This window comes from Myxocyprinus asiaticus, chromosome 20 (genome assembly GCF_019703515.2).
Source record: "Myxocyprinus asiaticus isolate MX2 ecotype Aquarium Trade chromosome 20, UBuf_Myxa_2, whole genome shotgun sequence".
Lineage (NCBI taxonomy): Eukaryota > Metazoa > Chordata > Actinopteri > Cypriniformes > Catostomidae > Myxocyprinus > Myxocyprinus asiaticus.
In genome coordinates this window covers 44,856,000-44,878,982 of record NC_059363.1, presented here as the reverse complement: position 1 = coordinate 44,878,982, position 22,983 = coordinate 44,856,000, and the positions used below count along the sequence as shown (strand labels likewise).

At 36.8% G+C, this 22,983-nt stretch overlaps 1 protein-coding gene across 2 annotated transcripts in view; it reads left to right on the top strand.

Moving 5' to 3' along the window:
• LOC127410995 (syntaxin-binding protein 6-like) overlaps nt 1-22,983 on the top strand; it is an 81,987-nt gene that overhangs the window by 5,004 nt on the left and 54,000 nt on the right. For both annotated transcript variants that reach the window (XM_051646303.1, XM_051646302.1), the window contains one exon: nt 5,776-5,975. In XM_051646303.1, coding sequence (XP_051502263.1) covers nt 5,822-5,975 — 154 coding nt within the window. In that variant the 5' untranslated portion in view covers nt 5,776-5,821. The remainder of the gene's footprint in view (nt 1-5,775; nt 5,976-22,983) is intronic.

Sequence of the window (22,983 nt, the reverse complement as noted above, 5' to 3'; positions counted from 1 at the left end):
GGGCTGTTGAAGGGGCTGTTCACTCTGAATGCGTTTGTGCATCCGTCTTTACCACAACATGCACTAAGTCGGACGTATTTGTCAGTTGTGCCACATCTTGTGCAGGAACACTTCATTATTTAGATGCCGTGTCAATTTAAAAGGAAATTCAACCTTTAAAATGCATCTTGAGACACCCTTGTTCTGTTACATTAATTTCACTGCACCTGTTATTTTAGCAGAAGAACGTGACTGGTCTGAATGGCCCGTTAGTCTTAGTCAGTGTTTTTGCACCTGTCCACAATTTGTGCATTTTTATCTTAATTTTTATGAATATTCGAATTTAGTATTTTTAATTGACAGCCTTGTTAGACATCCTGCCGAATTAATGTTAAATCATCTTCTCTGACCAACAACGTCAAGAATGTTTGATTAACATCGACAGCTTATGTTAACTCTTCTGCCGTCCCAAGATTGCATAGGCAGCAGGAAATATAGCAGAAGACAGCAGACAAAGTGATGGTAAAAATGAGCAGAATTTATTGAATAATCTTAGTTTTGAGTTTCGTAATGCTCAGTCGGACTTTGTCTGACCAGCACAAGTTCAACAAGTGTTATTATATCAAACAAAGACAAAGGAAAATGACTACTTCACAACATCGTTCTGTGATGTTAACGACCTTGAAATGGAGACAACTCTTTATCTCTAACTTGTTAAGACTATACAGCACATAACATGAGATTAAACAGAAATAATAATACATAGCAAGAGCAAGAAACAATATAAAAAGAAAAGTAATAAGTAATATGAATGCATTAAAGAAACAGTTTAAGTACACCTCAGATGTATATTTGCTCTCTTGAAGCCATATACACACACACAGGTTGTCATTAAAAACTCAGATTGGATCTTTAGATTCACAAGCATTAATTAATCGCTCCAAGATGGATCAGGAACCTTGATGAATGTTGTGGAGGATATTCCTGATGTCTTGGTGCATACTCATGCTTGTCAAAGCTTGTGTCAAACTCTTCATTGTCACAAAGGTTTGCTGCAGGTTCACCACGGTGAAGAGCTGCAAACTTCTGCCAAACATTTACGGCGAATCACAAGCTCATTTGCATGTGAAAATATTGAGAGGCAAGTTTGCGGCTAGTTTATCAGAACTCTAGATTTTTTGTAAGGGAAGTGTTAATAAAGTGCTCTTGTGCGATGGACAACTTGGATCGTGTTTTTTTTTTTTTTTTTCACTTCAACTTGTGTCCGCCATTTTTTAAATTGCTTTAAAGTGACATCACTAATGGAGTTTCTCTATGCACACCACACATATCTGGCTAATTGATAATGAAATACATTACTGATTATTTTCATGATTGATTATTTTGTATTTTAGCGATTAGTTGTTGCAGCACTAGTTACACTGCTGTTCGGCTTTCGAAGTCAGTGGAAACTCGGGCCACCCTAACAAAACATCTGTAGAGTTCTGGCAAACTTGCCACAAATTCACATAGTTATTTTCACATGCAAATGAGCTTGCTATTTGCTGCAAATATTTATAAGAAGGCAGCAGCTCTTCACCGGTAGTGGTGAACCTGCAGCAAACCTTTCACAACTCTCGATTTTTTTTGTAGTTCTGTGAGAGTTTGTATTTTGGTAGAAATTGGTTGAGAGGGTCTGGATGTATACTTTGTTGGGACCTCATTGTGCCATGGAGACAACAGCAGCACTGTCCTTTGATGGCAAATAAAACAACAACCTGCAGGCTGTTTGCTAACGGGGGCTTTGTGACTGTATATGTGGATCTTTATCTGGTGTGTTTTTAGAGGCTTCATTAATTTATGCAGTCATCAATATGCCAGCACACAATGCCGTTTGTCGTTTATGTATCCTCAGGCTGCACATGCCAGTGTTTGTTATGTGAATGGGTTTGGCTTTTGAAGGTTTTTGAAGATCAGCCATCTGCCTTGACACTTTTTAAACCCCCTTTTTGTTTGTTTTTGTAAATATGAGGTCTAATTTTATTACCATTCAGAACTTAATTTTGGTCCAGTGTTGTATTATTCCATAACGTGTCAAAACAATCCTCTTTCATACGAGTTTCATTTATAATGTATAGTTTTCATGCATTATAAATGTGACCGCAGCAACAGTTGCAATACGCAGCTTTTTGTTTGTCTGTGTAAGCCTTTTATAATAGTTTGATGTGACACTAGTTGATTGTATTGTCACTTATGGCAGTTTATAATACAGTATATGTTATGTGATGGCAGAAAGTGGTCAACCAGTAGATATTCTGTTACTGTTTTTACTCTAGCTAACACTAAAAAGGGTTCTTCTCCATCTGGATCACTTGTTTTTTACTTTGCATCTTATGGAGACCAGAACCAGAAAACAGTCCAGCGGCAATCATTAAAAATCCCAGGGCACCTCTCGTAAAGAGTAAGGGTGTAACCCCGGTGTCCTGGCCAAATTCCCCCCATTGGCCCTTCTCAATCATGGCCTCCTAATAATCCCCTTTCATAAATTGGCTCTATAACTCTACTCTCCCCTCTCCACCAATAGCTTGTGTGTGGTGAGAGTACTGGCGCACTATTGCTGCCATTGCAAATCCAAAAGGGTACGACACCTCCACAGACGGTTAGGGTTAGGAAAAGGGTTAGGTAAGAGGCTCTCTATATCTTTGCTGGTGGTTCGGGACTTCCGCCACTTTTGGAGCAATGCCTGCAGCTGTGTACTTCTCAGTGGTGTGGTTGGAGCTTTATGTAAAAGCACTAGTTGTCAGTTACCGATGCAGTTGTAGAAATGCACTATTCAGTCAGCCATGATTAATTTATTATGCGAGCGATCCATTAAGATGCATTCAACTGATTATGTGATCTCAACTTGGTGGCCTCCATGAGTGAACCCACTCCATGTTAAATAAAACGGCTTTAATTCTCAAGTCCTAATATGCAATATAGGCAGCCCAGTAGGGTTTGGAAAAGCTCTGTCAATTGCCATGCTAGATCTGTGAGTGTGTTTGTGATGCATGTTGACTTGACTTGATGTAAAATAATGATGTAAGTGGCACGTCGAGCAGCTGGATCCAACCGCATCTCTACAGGTGCAGTTACAGCAGTCCTTATTAGGGATGGGCATTTTGGTCATTTTGTCTACTCGAGTACTCGGACTAATTTATCGAGTACTTGTCGAGTACTCGAGGGGCGATTACATGTTCATAACTGTATATATAATAACATGTCTGACAAACATCTATGGCTGCAGCATTGTGCCTTGTTGTTCCAGTGTATCGTCTATTCATTACTATAGGCTGTTATAAAATGTTACAAAATGTACAAAAGATTCAAAATATAATGCATCATATTTTATCATAATGTGAAGATTCGCTGTCCAACTCTGAAAGAATGTGCACAACGCACGTCTATCTATTCTTCCTTCAGGTTACCATAATAATCTTAGTAAGCACACACCAGTTATTTTAGTGACTGTCTGAACCGTCTATTTTCAAATAACAGGAGACGCTATAACCATTGCATTTTTAATATGCGTGTTAAATTGAAGTTCAGTTTGAAGACGCTGCATTGTTTCATTTATCTGCACTCTGTCTAGCTTTTTGAAACACTCGCCTGCTGTATATGCGCTGCTTCAGTGCTTTGAGTCCACTGCCACACTCCTGGTGTGTGTGTGTCCCCAAATGTTCCCTCTTGTGAGGAAAGCCACGATGCTCTGTATTGTTGTTGCTGTGATGATTCATGAAGCGTTCCATTCAACTCATACAGTCTGAATTTCCACCATTCAACTGGCGAAAGTGCAACGGAATGACACTTTATATTGGACGTCTAACTTGGAAACTCGTGCAGAAATCTTCAACTCCCATTTTGTCGAGATTCAGGTGCGTTACTTCACGCAGGGCAGAGAGGTTTACAGTCAGTGACAAACACTTTTATTAAATAATATCCATTAACGAGTCAAAATTTTTACATGAATTGATAATAAAACATTTTGCAGAGACAGGCATTCAAAACACAGTTAATTACACTCTGCTTTGATTAACGTAAGGATAGCATTGCAGTGTTGTATCAGTTTGGTTGCTATGAGACGTTTCTGACAATCAATGTACCCCTCAAAACCACAATGTAATCAATCTCAAAATTAAAAATAAGCTCCCTCTTTTTTTGTGTGTTTAGTTGTCAGGTAATTGTCACTGGATTTTGAATTAAGTCACATCATGCGTGATCACCATCGATCATCGTTTTCATGACCGATTATTGCTGCCATGTCCGAGTACTCGAGTACTTGTGCCCATTCCTAGTCCTTACATGTTTGACCTAGATACATGGTGCAACGACCCCATGGAGTCAACAATGTCTTGATGTCAGTGAGACAAGATAACTGATGAATTCAGGACACTCATGTCAAGGTGGAAATACTTGTAAACAACTTCAAGTTCTGCAATTATATACTAGTAAACGCTAGGGATGCACCGATGTATTGGCAGCTGATATCTATCTGCCAATTGTTCACCAAATTAAAACCATCAGCATATCGGTTATAGCATGAAAACGCTGGTTTATTTACAATTAATTAGTACATACAAAAAAACTATCCATAAATAATAATATCCACAATATGTAGAAGGATTGGGACTGACCCCCACCTCAGATTATAATGGTTGCTACAGCTCTGGCTTGCTTTATTACTTCAATGAAAAAAATATATATATTGTTGAAAATATAAATATTGGCTATATCATATCAAGATATCAAATGTACATACTCAAATGGAATAACATACGTTTATAAAATTTTTAGGGAAATGAAAACAGAAATGACAAATACAAATAGACCATATGACATTTATTTATTTATTTATTATTTATTTATTTATTGTGTACATTTTACTACTGTGACTGTAGTGCAGTCTCTGATTGGGATAGAAATGCCAATGGTAAATCAAATAAAATGTATAAATATTCTAAGAATAATAGATGTAATAAAAGTTCATTGAAATGTAACAATAACAAGATAAAGTGAAAAGATGTCAGATTAATTATATTTTGAAAGGAAAACATTACTTAAAATATCAAGGGGGTACTTCAAATAATTGATTTAGGGCAAAGGGGTTCAGCTGACAAAAAAGTTTGGGAACACCTGCATTATAACAATATAATAAAAAATGTAAAAGGGGGTTTTCTTCCTTTTGGTTAAACATTTTGTTTTTCCATGATGTTTTGACATTTCCATAGAACTGCCCAACATATGCATTGTATGAATTTGTAAAGTTCAATCATATACAGTACATACATGTAGAATTTGAGTTCTGTTGTTTTGAACTGCAAAAACAGAAGTGTAGAAATGTTGTAGAAGTACAAAATAAACTTTTTTCATATCAATCATCATTATCATATTTAGTTATTTTTTGTATCTTTCATTGAGACTCTCTTTAAAATTTTGGCCTGTCTTATATTGCAAGTAAAGGGGTGGAAAAAATCTGTAAACTCTAAAATACACCCTGTTTCAAAAGTATTGCCACAAAATAAACTGTGAAAAAAAAATCGCTTACCATATCTGCGTAAGGTTATATCTAATATTAAAGGTTCGTTGCCATGACAACGTAACCCTGCAATCGGGGTACTCTATATAACTTGACACTCGCTACTGTATGAACAGAACATTTTGAGACTCACACCTGTTAGTAAATGTGGTTGTAAATTCCAAAAACTGACTGCGTGTTTGTAGCCCTATGAAGAAGTCGTGCTAGATATTGAGTTTTTTTCTCAACATCTCTCACATCAGAGTTTAAAAGAGATTCCTGCTGTGTCTGCCTACACGGTTGGCTACAATGAGCAGCAAATCGGCCCTCAACAAGGAAGTCTTTATTCCCAATGATGAAAGAATGCTGGCGGCTGTCCTGGTGAAGAGGAGGACAAAGAAGAAGATCCCATTCTTGGCTACAGGAGGTCAGGGAGACTACACCACATTCATCTGCTTATCAGGTAAAGTTTTTCAGTTCTTCCACCTTTTTCCAAGTTTTGTTTTGCACTCTGAATAGATACTGTATAAAGCTTCAGTTATATCAGTGTGCTAAAGGGATGTCTGGTGATAACGCAATAAAGCTTCTTTTGTAGCCGTCATATGCAGTCAGCAAACTACACTACTAAAGGTGTGAGTGAAGTTGGTGAACATTTCCTAATGTCTGGATCGCTTCATAAATGTCCTCTAACAAAAGGTCAGATATTCACTCAAGTCAAAGAAATGAAGACTGCACACGGTTTAATGGTCCATTGGTGTGAACAGTCTGTTAACCTCTGGGATAATGGCCTCTTGAAAGGGATCGAGTTCCGTCAGTGCACTCTTGAAAATACTATTTAGAACTAAAAGCCTCCCAAGTACCACAAATAACTTTGTATACTCTAGCTCTTTAGAAAACCACCCTACCTGTAAACATCTGTGTATCTGGTGCTTCAGATAACCCATGAACCAATACTCATCTGAAGAATTTATCCTGAAACGAGAACTGATTTAATCTCCAAAAGACCACTTAGCAAGTTAAGAACCCTTACAGCCCAACATGGTTCTTCACAAAAGAAGGGTTCTTCGCTAAATCCTAAACTGCCTTGTCACAGCATCCGACAAATGATAAGCGATACACCAGAAGGCATTTATTTCCAGTGGAGTGTCGCATGAGGTCTGCATTGGGTTCCGACCCAACGTGATCACACGGCAAGTTGGCATGTTGTTTCCGAGAGTTCCGGTACCCTAGCATTGGCTACATTGCTCACCTACAAGTGCCATCTCATATGAGACAATTTTGCATCTGCTCCAACATGTAAACCTGTGGCGTGACCAGAAGTTCTTTGCTTCAGCTGCAAGAGGGAGACCCAGGTTCAGATACTCGTGTTAAAACCGGGAAGTAATCACGTTCACATAATCAGTGACGAGCGTGCTTCAGAAGTTGCATTTTCCCCCCTAACATAACATTTTTACTCCACGGATGGTTAAGTTTGGGGGTAACAGTTTATAAAATATACATTCCTCTTCACTGTATTGCAACCTTTACAGCTGAAAACTCACTTTCTTGGACATTCCACCTGGAAAATGGAGTTCACACATGCTCATACGCCCAACAACAGTCACTGCTGTGGCCACTGGGGGCAGGGTTTCGAATTTCGGTAAGTACAGACCGATTTTAGATAAAGAAAAGTCCACCTACCATTTCACTGTGAGATTCTGTCCATCGTTCAAATATTTCAACTTGTGTGACTAGACCGTTTGTGACCACCCAGCCGAGTGTGATGCAGTCATGCAAAACAATGAGTGTGAAGTGAGAAATATCAATGATTTTTGTCCTGAACTTTATTCTAAACACCTTCTACTTTTACTAGTTGCAAATAGGTCACAAAATGGTTTTGTAATTGAATATGTGATTAGATGTTTATATTATGTTATTATATTCACCTTCTTATTTAAATCATATATATGAATTTGTACTATTTGTTGAATTAATAATAATTATTATTATTTAATAATAATAATAATAATAAATATACACATTAATAATATGTATTTGTTTTATTTATAAATGCATTTTATTATAGACTTTTATTATTGATTGATTAATTTGTACTCCCTATTTACTGAATTATTATTATTATTATTATTATTATTATTATTATAACATTATATAATATTATAACTATTAAAGACAGTAATAATGGTAGTAATGATAATAAATAAATATGAATATAGTGAAAAGGCGGCTTAAAGTGCTTTCCTGTAAAAACACTTTTTCTTGCTTTGCAGAATCATGACAGAAATTAAAATGGCATTTCAAATGAGTACCCAAATTGAAGTTCATAGTGGACTAGAAAGGTTTACAGAAGGGTTATTTCTCAAGGCTACAGTCTGCTCTCTTGTGATTGATAACCCCTGTGCTCCTATTCACTCAACATTAGAGGATTCAACTGCTCTCCATACATTACTACAATGAGTAAAGTACAAGGCAAATGAGACAAGCAGAGACATTTCCTCTCTCGCAGTGCCAACACAAAGTCTCATTCCAACTGTGAATCATGTGAAGGAATGAATGTTGTGAGGCTTCTGATATGCCTCAGGGCCTGAACGACTCCCGATCACTGCAGGACTAATGAATTCCACACTGGAAACATCAGGAAACTGAGCGTTTCTGTGAACTCGGATTCAAAAGAAAGTATGAAATGTCATGCAGCATGACAGACCAAAACACAAGAGTAAATGAACAACAGAGGAGAGCCTGAAGCTCATTCTGTGATGTGATGCAATGCTTTTCACTTTATCAGACAAAGGCCAGGAGAAAAGACATACTGAAAATATGAGGTATATTATACACATGTTTATATTGAGAAATGAGCTGACATATAGTACCCACTAACTGCTGCCTCCTAAAGTCTGTTCAGAAGCTACTAAAGCGATTATTGATTTAAATTGACCCTTCACTAAGCCTCACCTTAAAGTGCATCTGACCAATCCTGTCTTAGCAACTGTTGCCCAGCGCCATTACTCGTTTACGCGTATACGCATTACGCGTTTGCTATTTTCCAATGAGAGTCTATGGGAGTAAAGTGTGTTTGAGTACTTTTAAGCGGGATTTTATCAAAATAAAAAAAATTAAAACACGTTGTTTACGGGTCATTTGTAATAGTGACACGAGTTACCCAGAGAGGACACACGCAGAGTTTTTCTATCTTTTTTTAAATAATCTTTAAATAAATCTGGAGAAGAGCATGTTATGGATTAAACTGTGTCAGTCCTCATTCCCAAATGAACATATAACATCTGCAACGACACCTACATTTGCTCCAAGATAAATGAAAGCTAATAACTGAACGTTAATTCATGTATGTATTGATTCATGTATTGAACAGTTCACTGCATCAAAATGAATGTGTTATGTGACATTATAAACAGCTCTATTCCCTTATGCTAATGTTATTAGATGTGTAATCAGTATTAAATTATGTTTTTCTCTTTTCTCTGATTCACAGTCTCCACAGTTTTTAATCAAATGACTGTGTAATTTAACAATTTCTTAGATAAAAAACTTCAGATGAATATGCATTAATGTCACTCTTCATACCAGCCCATGTAAAATATTATCCATTCCGTTTATGAGAATATTTTGTCAAAAACCGTGTCGTTCACAGCAGTCTCCCATTCATTCCAGTGGGGAGTTCTGCAGAGCTTGTCAGAGCGAGCAACAGTAATCACGGGAGGCGGAGCTTGGCGAAGGGTCAATCATTGTGTAATTTCAGCGTCACCAAACGGAATTGCAAAAAATAATTGCTACTGAAAAAACAGATAGTCCTGCCCCAAACTGAAGTCATTGGTTGAGTCAGAGGAATGCTTTGATAGTGATACGGAGAGACAGTGTTTACCGTTTTTGAGGAAATCAACCTAAGAATGTTGTCTTTATAGTTGGCTGTATATTAAGCTGAGTTCGGAGAAGACTAGTTGTCTAGTTTTCTAAATAATAATAATAATAATAAAACACTAGTTCAGAACCATGTCATGAAAATGTCACAATGCAAAAAAAAAAAAAAAAAAAAAAAACATCTTAAAGATCCTTAAAATAGGCTTCACTTTCTGTAGGCAAAATGTTATTCCTTTCTCTCTTTTGATTTTAGTGTAAAATGTGACCCGGACACAATCCCGACAGGTTTCGTGAGCAGTGCCCAAAATTAACATTGCTAAAGTTGATAATGTGGAGAATGTAGTTGTGTCATGATATCTTTGATCTAGTGATTCCAGGTGTCTCTTTAGTTTGATTAGAAATTTGTTGAACCAGTCACATGGTTTACATAGTCATCTACGCAGAGATCCTGCAGGGCAACTCCAGATATGTCAACGAAAATAGAAGAATTGAGCTTTACTTCTAAAACTCTGAGACATGAGTAAGTATTGATTGCCAAAAATCCGGTAAAAGCAGTATTGAGGTCATTTTCGTTTTTGAAGATTTAACCACTTTTGAGAAATCTGTTGAAAACTTCCAGGGAATTTCCAGTTTTGCATGAACATCACTTAAGTGATAAACTAGACGTGTAAAGTCAGATGTCACTGTCACATGAGTTTGGCTTTTATCATCTGATCGGCTCCAGGCTCCAACAGGAAGTGTTGCTTTCTTAGTTATTGACCGTCTGTGGTTCTTCACCACGTCCACATCAACTCTTGTCTATACTGGCTATACTAAAGCTTTGTTCTCAGTCATGTTCTCATGATATTTCACATGTGAGTCTTAATTAGATTCTCATTTAGAGAGGCCATTAGCTTACCAAACCAACTGATCAGTTGACCTGTGTCAATTGATCTGATCACATGTGGTCAGGTGAGACACATCGCTGTTTACACCTGGTCGCTTAAATGCATCTCCTGTGACCACTTGTGTTTGGATTTCAAGAGGAGGGCCTATGAATCATTTACATTTATTTATTTACATTTATTCATTTAACAGACGCTTTTATCCAAAGTGACTTACAAATTAGGAAAACAATAGAAGCGATTCATCAAACAAAAGGGGCAACAATATAATAAGTGCTGTAATACAAGTCTTACATAGCTTAGAGCAGTACACATAGCAAGGAAAGTTTTTTTTTTTTTTTTTTTTTTTTTTAAGAACATGAAGGTAATGCATTAGTATGATTGGGTTAGGTGTTTAAGAAAAAGATGTGTCTTTAGCTGTTTTTTGAAAGAGGCTAAAGACACAGCTGCTCAGGTGGAACAGTCAAAGTAAAGGTCCAGGACAGTGATTTTGTGGCACTATGAGATGGCACCACAAGGCGCCATTCACCTGCAGAACGCAGGCTTCTGGAGGGCACATAAGTCTGAAGTAGTGAGTTTAGATAGTGGGGTGCGGAGCTAGTGGTTGTTCTGTAAGCAAGCATCAATGCCTTGAACTTAACGCGAGCAAACATTGGCAGCCGGTGCAGTTTGATGATGAGAGGCGTGACGTGCACTCTCTTGGGCTCGCTGAAGACCACTCTCACTGCCACAAGAGCTTGGATGAGGAGTGTGTAGCATGCTCCGATATAGGAAGGGCCTGATCTTCCTAATGTTGTACAAGGCAAATCTGCACGATTGGGCAGTCCTTGCGATGTTGTCTGTGAAGTACAACTGATCGTCAAACACAACTCCAAAATTTCTAGCTTTCCTGGATGGTGTAATCGTTGACGATCTTAGCTGAATGGTGAAGTTATGATGAATTGCTGGTCTCATTGGAAGTGCGAACAGCTCTGTCTTAGCAAGGTTAAGTTGGAGGTGGTGAACATTCATCCAACATGAAATGCCTGCTAGGCAGGCTGAGATCCGGGCCGCTACCGTCAGATCATCAGGCTGGAATGAGAGGTAGAGTTACGTGTCATCATCATAGCAGTGATAGGAAAAGCCATGTGTCTGAATGACGGATCCTAGTGATGGCATGTATATGGAGAAGGAGAGCGGTCCAAGCACTGAACCCTGAGGTACTAGTCGGTAGTGAGTTGGAGAGACTTAGACATCTCTCCCTTCCAAAACACCCTGAAAGACCTACCTGTGAGGTAAGACTTGAACCAGTGGAGCGCGGTTCCTGTGATGACTTTTGTCATGAGGGTTGACGGGAGAATCTGGTGGTTTACTGTGTCGAAAGCCAGCAGACAGATCCAGCAGGATGAGTGCGGATGATGTGATGCTGTTCTCGCCAGTCTCAGAGCTTAAGTAAATAACAGCAGGGCGGTCTCTGTAGAGTGTCCACTTTTGAAGCCAGACTGGTTGCTGTCTAGCAGGTTGTTCTGTGTAACATGACGACATGCATCAATCACTGTGTCAGTGTGTAACTGTATGATAATAAACCGCAAAAAAGTCATAAAAGAGAAAGAAAGCACAAAAAAAAACAAAAAAACAGCACGATTGTTTTCCCAGATGCAGTGGAAATTTTGAGTGGATTTCCTGTATTAACCTGAGCTGTGTCCATGCATGTTGGTATCAAACACACTGAAGAAGATCCGTGAAGTTCTCGTGTTTGCGGATGTATCTGCTTTTTAAAATTTTCCAATTGGATGATTATTTCCTTTTAAAGCCATGCGTAACCGGCAAAGTTTAAACTCTTGTTTTAGTGCAGTGGTAGACTGACAGGTGAGGGGTGAAGCTTCGCTGCTGCCGAGACGCATTCAGACGGATTAGCATTTACACCACAAATGCGATCTGGTCACATGCATTTTTGACTACTTCCGAATGTGTTTTTTTGTCAGCTCTTACACTCATACAGAAGGGATCATCACAGACGTTTTGTAATATTGTGTAGAATCAGACTTGAAAACAACACAAAATATTTGTAGCTTCTGAATGAGAGATGTTTACGGTGATGTACTGGTAGGCGTGTGTACTTGCCGGTCACACAACAGACTTGCCGCCGTACAGAGATGAATTGTAGATAAAATATATATAAAAAATTCCTGAGACTTGCGTGGATCAAAAGCAATTACTGATGTTTTTTCATGATATTGTTTGACTGGTTTTTCAGTTCACCGCCTTTACTTGCCCCTGTCGATGCTTACAAATATGTCCACTGTGAGAAAAAAGTCACATGACTGATACAGATGAATAGTTTCTTTTTTTCTGTGCCTTCTGTGCCACATTTTTCCATGGAATGTCATGCAGCTAAACCTGCCAACACTTCACAGACAACATGCAGGAACAAAAGCTTTCTGACAAAAAAGGTTTTCCGACAGCAACTGAGTCATCAAAAGTGCCTATTTCTTTAAACATAACTTTATTTGTTGTAGTTTTAACATGAAATTCAAATGTTTTTACCTTAAATCTCAAAGTTCTGAGTTTCTATCTGAAAATTCTAAGGTATTGTCTTAAAATTGTGTCTTGAAAACTTACCAAACCTTTACTTTACTGAGGCAGATAACAAAAACAAATGTATCTTTGTCCAGAAGCTCTTCTGGAATGTTGGCATATCTGCTATGAATGTGTGCTTTCTTTTGCCATAAAAGTGTCTCACATCCAGTACACAGACCAGCTTTCTGGAATACAAGTTCAATGGAAGAATGACTTAAAGGAATATTCCAGGTTCAGTACAAATTAAGCTCAATCAACAGCATTTTTGGCATAATATTGATTACCACAAAACGTAATTTAGACTCGTCCCTCCTTTTATTAAAAAAAAGCAACAATCTGTGTTCCAGTGATGTACTTACAATGGAAGTCAATGGGGCTTATCTGTAAACGTTAAAATACTCACTGTTTCAAGTATAGACACACACAATTTTAGTGTGATAAAATTACTTTCTAACCTTTTCTGTGCAAAGTTATATGCAATTTTACAGCTGCTTTGTCATGATGACCTAACACTGTGAAACCCTAAAACAACTTTACAGTTCAAACAGTACACAAGTTCAAACAGAAGAACTAATGTAAGTGCTTTTATAGAATTTAAAGCATCGTATTTCTGCCTTTAAACCCTCCAAAAATTGGCAGATTGGCTGTTTTCAGTTGTCTCAGAGCATTTCACATGCATTATGAAGGTAAAGCGCTGCAGGTGCACCCATTCGCACAATTCCAAACATGTGATTCCGCTTAAAGTTATTATACAAATCTAAAAACGTGACACAGTATCACAGAAATATCAGAGGTGACAGCGTTTTACCAGATTTGCAATGAGGACCATTGTAAACTGTCAAATAGAGTTTGACGCTGCAGTGCACTTTCATTTTTCTGTCAAAATAAAGGCTCCAGGTGAAGGTGAAGGAAATACAACAAAAATGTATTAATATTGTATGAAACAAATCCTCAAAATAATAATAATTCAGTATCACATTACAATAATAACTTATAACAATAGTAAATAATAAACTTTACATCTGGGTTCCAAAATATAACTGAGTGACGTTGTAGTTTTTGCACACCCTATTAATTTACAAAGAAAGTTTTGTAAAAAATATATATAGCTTTTTTATTACTATTGGAGTATTAAAATTATATTTATTATATTATAAATTAAAAACCATTTTTCCTTCTGTTTATTTAGTGGTAACACTGTGGAAAACATGCGTTCATTATCTTTAACTGGATTTTTATTTCATAAAATATTTTGAATCTACTTGGCTGCAATGAATGTTAGAAATCATTTTAAAATTATGACTAAAAATCACTTTTATGTAATTTCCCCTGATTATATGCTGAAAGGGGTCCCCCAGCTGGATGGTTGCTTGGGGGCTAGGAAATCATCACCCGCCCCTGCTTGTATTGAACCCAGAATATTCCTTTAATAATGCAATTTTTAGATGTTGTTTATGTGTCAGTTCACTCCTAATTATGTTAATTATGCTGCACATTTTTATAAAGTTATAAATGTGTAAATGCTAGGACACAATGTTGTCCACTCCTCATTTTAATGATAAATTAATGCTGCAATTTTTCAGTGATGAACGAGTTCTTTACTCCATCCAAGTTTAATGAACTTGCTTTGAAACTCCAGTTCGATCGAGGTAAAGGCAGCACCTTTTAAGATGGACTTTGAGATTCAGACTTTAATTTAAGTCAGGCAAATTATTATGTCCTTCGGTGCTTGTCCTGTTTGGTTGACATTTTACTGTACCTTCACTAATCAAACAGTCAACGTAACATGGAAGAAAGATCAGAACACGGATAGGGTTTGGAAGATTCTAGATTAAATGGGACGATTTGTCCAAATTTTACCCTCAAGATGTTTGTGGCTGTATTTTCTGTCAGCCATCCAATCAGCCACAATATGTACATTAGGAACAGCGTTGTGGGACCATGTTAATATAATGTCTTTTCAAACTTTCGTGTTTGAGTCTTACAGTCTTTGCTTTGGCAAGTGTTTAGTTCTTTTGTTCTGATGTTTCCTACAATTGTTTGAGTCTTCCCTGCTTTGTCCTGCTTTACAACTTTTTGCAGGTCTCAACGTTTTTACAACTTTTTGTCTACTTGAAATATTTCCCCATGTGCACTTTTACTTTGTCGGTGTGGCCCAAGTTAGAATTAAGACCTTGATGTGTAACTGATAACAGCAATATTTCAAAGGGCTCAACCCACTTCACTGGAGAAAAAGGAAAAACATCAAAGTTTTGTTTTGCGTCATGCCTGAGAACATTCATTGCTATTGCAATATTTTGTTTTATACTGTATGGTTATATGTAAAATAAATGGGTGATTCTCACAGAACCTGACAAGAAAATGTCTTGGATTTAATCCCCAAAATTCTAATTTGCATATAGAAAATGAAGCATACATTTAGGACCATTATGATATTATTGTCAGGACAATTTTGTACATTTTACCACCCATTTCTCATAACCAAACTATTTTGGGGGTGGTGGGGTCACGGGTGTTGAGGTCACAGATATAATGGTCCTCTTTAGTCCTTTAATATAGTAAAGGCTCTGAATGCAATACTTTCTTGAATAAAGGCTTGAAATGCAATAAAGGCCCAAAACTGTATAATTTTTGGTTTTAAAAGGTACATGTATTTTTAAAGTTCACACAGTACAAGACAAACTCTGTGTCTGCATTGCTAGCAATATGCCTGTTTCAGTCATCTTTTCTTACTTTTTTGTGCTGTCTCAAAGAAAAGATGAATATAATTTGAATTTCTTTTCATCATTGATGTATCTGTAAAATGACAAGACTGTGTCAGCTGGCTAGCAAAAAGAAAATACACAAAATTATTAACTGTCCTCAAGTTATGCCTCACTGTTTTTCCCCCATAGAATCTTAGCACAGTATTTTCTTCAAGAATCCTAACGATGCTCTTTTACATACAAAAACAGTTCATTTTGACCACTGCTGTTAAGGTCCAAAGAAAAAAAAAATCATCATTAAAATACTATAAAAGTAGTCCATACAACACAAAGCTGTTGTATGGCCCCAGAAAGCTTGGAATAAAATGCACGAGTCATTTGGACTACTGTTGTGATGTCTTTATACTGAAATTTTAATAATGCTTTATAGTCCTTTATGAAGCTCGACAGCTCCTGCTCACTATAAACTGTTATTCTATGGAACAGAGCTGCTTAAAATATCTATTTTTATGTTCCAAGAAGAAACCCAGCATAAGGGTGATTAAATGAGTGAGTAAAAGTACATTTTCCATTTTTAGGTGAACTACTCCTTTAACTGGTGGCAGTTTTTTGAGCATAGACCTGACAAGACACTCAAAATAAAACAGTCTCTTATAAAAGTAGACTCTTAGGAGATGCTGTACAAAATTCAGGATTAAAGACAAAGAAATTATTTAGAAAATTGATTTTAAATGATTACCTAATAATAACTGCATTAAGAATATATGACACTGTCTTTGCCAAAACATAAAAGCACAGTCTTACCATGTTCTAGTTCTGATCTGAGGTTGATAATGCTCTAATTAGTTTATAGATCATTTTCTTAGACAGTATCAAGAGAATTTTCTAAAAAGCTACTTGTAACACGAAAGTCTCTGCTTAAGAGAAAGGAGGAGGGGGGAACTGGCTGAGCAGTCAATGTAAACTTTTAATGGTATAAAGGAACATAAACACACAGACACGCACACACACAGTGGCCGTGTACGTCTCTCTCTCTCTGGTGTCCCTGGCGCTTCCTTTATCCCTCTCCAGCTGATTAGGCAACTCAGCGCCGGGCGTGCATCCTCATGGCCCGGCCACACCCTCGTCCTCGTCACACTACATCAAAAGCCTGCCAGATTACCACATTCATTCAGTTCCTTTACAATATACACACATTCGCTCTTTGTCTTAAGCCTGTTTCACTGAAAACTGCTCCGTTAATGTTTTCACATTCACAGTTGTGAATGACATACAAATCACGTACTGTATATCAAGGTTATTATTGTAAACTAGAACTAAAAAGAAAACGTAAACTTAACGTAAAAAAATTGTAAACTGAAATAAAAATTAAAATTGATATAATTGGGAAAACAGAAACGAATACATTTTCATGGCTCTGAAAAAACTAAAACTATAAATAATCGTAAAAAATATTTAGTTTTTGTTTTTGTTGTGATAAACCCGCTCTTAACTTAACATGAAGATGCCACTAGGTGGCGATGGCACTAGCAGATGTCTATTGACCTCATTACATTGGCAAAGACAGAGTGAGAGGAAATCACTACTGTAGTACATCATGAAGAGAAGCAAAGCAGGTAGAAAAGTAGGGTGACCAGAAATTGGTCCCGGTTTTACGAGGTGCGTCCCGGTGTCCCGTCATTTCTCTAAAAAATTAATGTCCTGGTTTCAACTGTTAGGTGCACTGATTTTTTTCTTTGAAATTAAATATCCGCAATGTCCTGCTTGGTATCGTGTCTGGTACTGATTGCAGGGAAGAGAAGATTTTTATTACATTGTACAATGATTTGACGATCCGCAGCAATCTGCTCAGAATCTATCTGGTTACCATGACAATGACTCGTGCGCTTGGCGCTCTCTGATGCTCTCTGTCATCATCCAATGCAATTTAGATATGCCCAAATGAAAATGCATGTTCAACAAGCTGAAAGAAGCCGATCTATTTCTTTGCACAACACGTGAAAATGGAATTGAAATGTTTTGCTGTCACTGTGAATGTTCACTTTCCCATGGCCACAGTGTTAAATAAGAGATTGCAGGTCATATTCAGACAGCTGCAGTTTAAAAAAAAATAATAATAATTTTATAGTACAAACACTTACATTTGAAAATGTGGAATTGTATTTTAACTTAAGTTCCAATGTTGCAAATTTTGTGTAAAAATGTGTAGCTGACAAGACATTGATTTCAAGCACTGACAAGTCATATCATTATTACACATGCAAATCAAATATCTAAAATGTGGTTAAAATCATTTAAAAAAAAAATTAAAACATTTTATTCCAAAAGATGTTATATTGAATTTAGCTACATATATTAATACTATGTGTATATATATATATACATATATATATGCATGTATCGCAAACCCCCCCAGTTGCCCCAGTTTGAGAATTTCAAAATCTGGTCACCCTATAGAAAACACACTTGCCGTGTCTGGGACTTCAATTATGACATATTTGAACCTTTATTGGAATGACTGTTCATTGTGTTGCCAATGCATGATGTTAAAACAAAGAGAATAGAAACAATATCATATCCAGTAATTTATTCTGTCTTTCTCTCTCCCACACATACACACATGTTGGTATTCCTATCATTAACACACACACGTTGGTACTCCTGTCATTAACACACACACACACACACACACACACACACACACACACACACGTTGGTACTCCTGTCATTAACACACACACACACGTTGGTACTCCTGTCATTAACACACACACACACACACACACATTGGTACTCCTGTCATTAACACACACACACACACACTGGTACTCCTATCATTAACACACACACACACACGTTGGTACTCCTGTCATTACACACACACACACACACACACACACACACACGTTGGTACTCCTGTCATTAACACACACACACACACACGTTGGTACTCCTGTCATTAACAAACACACACACGTTGGTACTCCTGTCATTAACACACACACACACACACACACGTTGATACTCCTGTCATTAACACACACACACACACAGTCTTTTAACTAATTCTGTGTTAGTGATTTGTTTTACATTTCATTTAGAATTGGTATAGAGTTTTGTTTGATGTTCAGTTTTCAGAGTTGCGACAAGACTTACTTTCTCATGTCAAATGCACTAAAGAGGACTTTGTGGTTAAAGTTCAATAAAAAAAGAAGCATTCTTAAATCAGAATTGTGTTTTCTTCTACTGGAATATCAGTAATTCAAAGACCAAATTCAGTTGGTCTTATTAAAATGAAGATTTTTAATATAAGTGTAACATTGGTGTCTTGGAGAGGAAGAGACGACGCAGGAGTAGATTCCTTTTAATTATAAACGTTGGAGTGGAACAATCGCTGGAGTGGAAAACAAACTATAAGGCTAACCGGCTAACAATACAAAAACATGACACTTCACAACATAGCACGTCAAGGACTGACAAAGACTTAATAAAACTAGAGGGTTTATACACTGAGAAACACAAGAGGGAATAGAAGGCAGGTGCAGATGATGATGAACTGATAGGAGTGATTAGGGCAGTGAATCCTGGGAAATGGAGTCCGGGGGAAAATTTCAAAATAAGAGTCCTTGAAGAGAATGAGGGAGACAGACTGTGACAATAGGTATCGTTTACAAACTGTACATTTGAGTGTCCAGCTATACGACCCCCATTGCACAAATGCCTGTTTTCCCCATTCTATATGTATCACTTGATATAAATCTAAAACTAAAATAAAAACTTAATGAAATGAAAAACTAAAACTAAACTATAACATATTTAAAAACTAAAAAAAAAAAAAAAAAAACAATAACGAAACTAATTTGGAGCGAAAAATTTAAAACGAAATGGAAATAAAAACTCAATTAAAAATGTAAAACTATTATAACCTTGCTGTACATGAAGTATTTTAAATTCAAAATGGTGAATTTCACCAAATGGTGAATAGTTTACACCCTTGGAAATGAATGTCGTTCAGTACAACATTTCAGTCATACAACAGTGGTCAAATATTGCATGTTTAGTTGCATCTCACATGACACAAACACTCTTAACATGAACTTCTTGCTGATATGTGGTGCTGGAATAATGCACGAGGTTCCCGCCTTCATCGATTTGATCTCAAATGACATTGATGAGCGGTGTTAGACTACTGAGTGCGGTAAAAATGAAACTTTTTTTAAACCATTTTCTTATTCCTGCAACAACTTAATGACAATTATACAACAGCACATAATGAACTGCAGCAGAACAGCAACAAGGAAATCAATTTTTGGGGCCGTATCTGATTACTGGGGGGGGACTTGTCCCCCTCAAAGTATATTGCGGTTACGGCCCTGACTGATAATGTCCTAAAACAAAATGAGAAGCACATTTTCTGAAGCTTTCATGTCACTTCTGACACCTTTGTCTCACGTGTCTGCTTGCATGCTTGGCATGGTTCGAACAGCGGTCTTCCGAGTCCAAAGTCCAGCACTCTATCAGGTGAGTTACCGCGCAAGCTAATCACCTCAGAATAAGTGTGTAAATGTAGGTGAGTCTGTAAAACAAGCATTAACATTTACAGTTTTTCAAAAGAAGCGTTATAATAAAAGTGTTCGATATCATAACATAGTGTGTGTGAATAATAGTGTGAAAATTTAGTGTTTATAAAGTTATAATCAACCATTTTAGTCATGATTTGTGTGGAAGTGAATAAAACTCACAGTTGTTGAAGCTCCTCATTTCACCAGAGAACTGTGATGAAATGTAGAGCGCGGCAGGTAAAAGTCAGTTTGCAAAAATGTAGTTATAGTAATGTTGTTATAGGTTGATATAACGAAGGCAGATTTTTAATGAAAGTTGTCAGTCCGAGGGGAATTTTTTTTTTGTTCTTTATAATTTTTTACGTTTAAAATTCTGAAAAGCTCTTAATAAGCTGTTTAATTCAGGTGTACAGTAGATTTAAAGAGAGCTGCTGATTTTGTTTTGGTGGTTGTGATAGTAAGACCACATTCCCCTGTCACCACCTAATGTTCACAAAACCTACACTGCTGTCAACCTAACCCATACAGTGTGACAACATGCCCCACTGTTGGGGGAAAGTTGTCATAAAAGGTCAGCAAGTGTTCAGTGAACTTTGCAGCCAAGACTTCAAGGTATGTGACTGCAGAAATTGACTTTCAAAAATAGTTTAAAGTTTATTGAAAATGTTTAACTAATCACACAGGATTCAGTCACCGAGATCCCTTTTCAAGATACTTTTGATCTCGAACTTTTAATCTTAATACTCAAATTGCAATGTAAATAGACTATTTCAGACTGTACGAAATACAGTAAACATCAATATCAACTAAATAGTACAACAGAGTTTAGTTTGTGTTCATACAGTGGATTGTGTTCCACAGGATTTTGTGTGACTGTGGTGGGTGGATCTCGGATCCTCTAGGGGGGTCCGTGGGCATGCTCCCCCATAAGAAAATGTTGTACATTTTAAAGTTAAATGCATCAATCTGGTGCAATTTAAGAGCAAAATTAAGAGGCTAGATCTATGAAGAACTTTGTGCTCTGGTAAACAGTTTTGTTCTCTAGTAGTAATTTAATCATAAACACATTGCTTGTATAGATATGAATGGTGATGACACGGCAAAAAAGGCACACACACAAAGCATAAACGAGACGGAGTTTAACACAATTCACAAATGGTCAAAACACAGAATTGACTAGAGCATACATTTGAGCCAGCGCTCGACATTAAGCATGGTCATGCACTTGTCCTCCGGACAAGTAAATCGGTCATTCACTTGTCTGAGTAAAATGTACATGTCTAGAGAGAAAAAAGGACATTTATGTTACATGCTCAAGTAACATGTTAAAGTTTCTATTCTATGTTTCCTAAAATTATGACCGATGCCCAACCTAATAGCAGTAGGCGATCAAGTATTCAAGTAAACATTCAGAATGAAATGCAACATAAAACTACTACTGGTCTTCACTGTGTGATTATAATACATTAATACTTTTTAAAGCTACTAAAGTTACTCAGTCAAGAGCAGTGAGTGTTTTCTCATTTTCTTGCTCTGGTTGTTTGATTATTATAATGACACACTAGACGGCAGCAGGTCTATTAGCTTACATTTACACTTACAAGTCTGACATTTTAATACAAATCCGCTTTTTTCTCCACTGTTTACATTCACTTTAGACATCACTCTCTGTTTACATGAATACCTCACCAAGATGGGCATTTTGGTGGAATAATGAAATGTATTTGACCGTTCAGCATTTTCGGAACACACGCGCATGTTCAGCACACACTCATACGCTGCCTGTCAATCAAACAGGGCACAGCTGTTACTAGATCTCTAGCGAATTATGAAATTGCGTGCTCTTGATTACTTTCAACAGCAGAATAAGAATATGAAGTGACACAGGCCTAGGCTGTCACAAATATAGCCGGTTATTTTTTTTTTGTTATTGACATTTTAATTAGTCTTGCTTGTCCAGACAAGCATTAATATCGAGCCCTGTGAGCAATCAAAGAAATGAAGCAAATATGGTTACCTGTGTTGAACTTGCTCCTCAGAGCCGCTGGTAATAACGTTAATGTTTGATAAATGGTTCCAGTGTGTGTGTGTGTGTGTGTGTGTGTGTGTGTGTGTGTGTGTGTGTGTGTTGTGTGAGCATGCAAGCATACAGCTGGAGGGGAGGGCCTGGGACTGACTGACTGGGACTGAGAGATGCTTTGCTAAAGCAATGGCGCAAAACACAACTTTAGAGACCTTTTATGTTATTATGAGAAGTGTAAAAATATTTTCGGTTCATTATGAAACTGTGGTGGGTCGCCACAGTCTAGGTCATTAATGGGAAACACTGGTTCATATGTGATACATACTGTATGGTGGCTGACTATAGACCTTATTCACGCTAGCACCATCTCTGATTTATTTATTTTTTTGTTGTTATTAACACTTTTTATTGAATCTTATATAGAATAAACAATATTCTATATATATATATATATATATATATATATACAGTATATTAGGGGTGTAAAAAATATTGTATTGTATCGTACGATACAGCACTAACTATACAGTACTATATGTATCGTACGATACATAAACACATTATAGTGTAAATAAAACCAAGCTGCACAATATTGAGAGTTGCAGAACAGTCTCTGGTAACACTTTATAATAACTACATGGTAAAAAGTATTTGTAAAGCATTAGTTTATAGTTAATTGATCATTTATAAATTATTTTTCCTACATTAATAATACATTAATAAGCTACATATTGATAGTATGTTATTTATTTCTATTCACTTTAGCAAATTATTTATTATTGTTTAATAAGTTCATATATAGGCAGTTTGATAATGTTTTTTTTTATCCTTAGTAAACAACTTGTTAATCATACCTAACTGA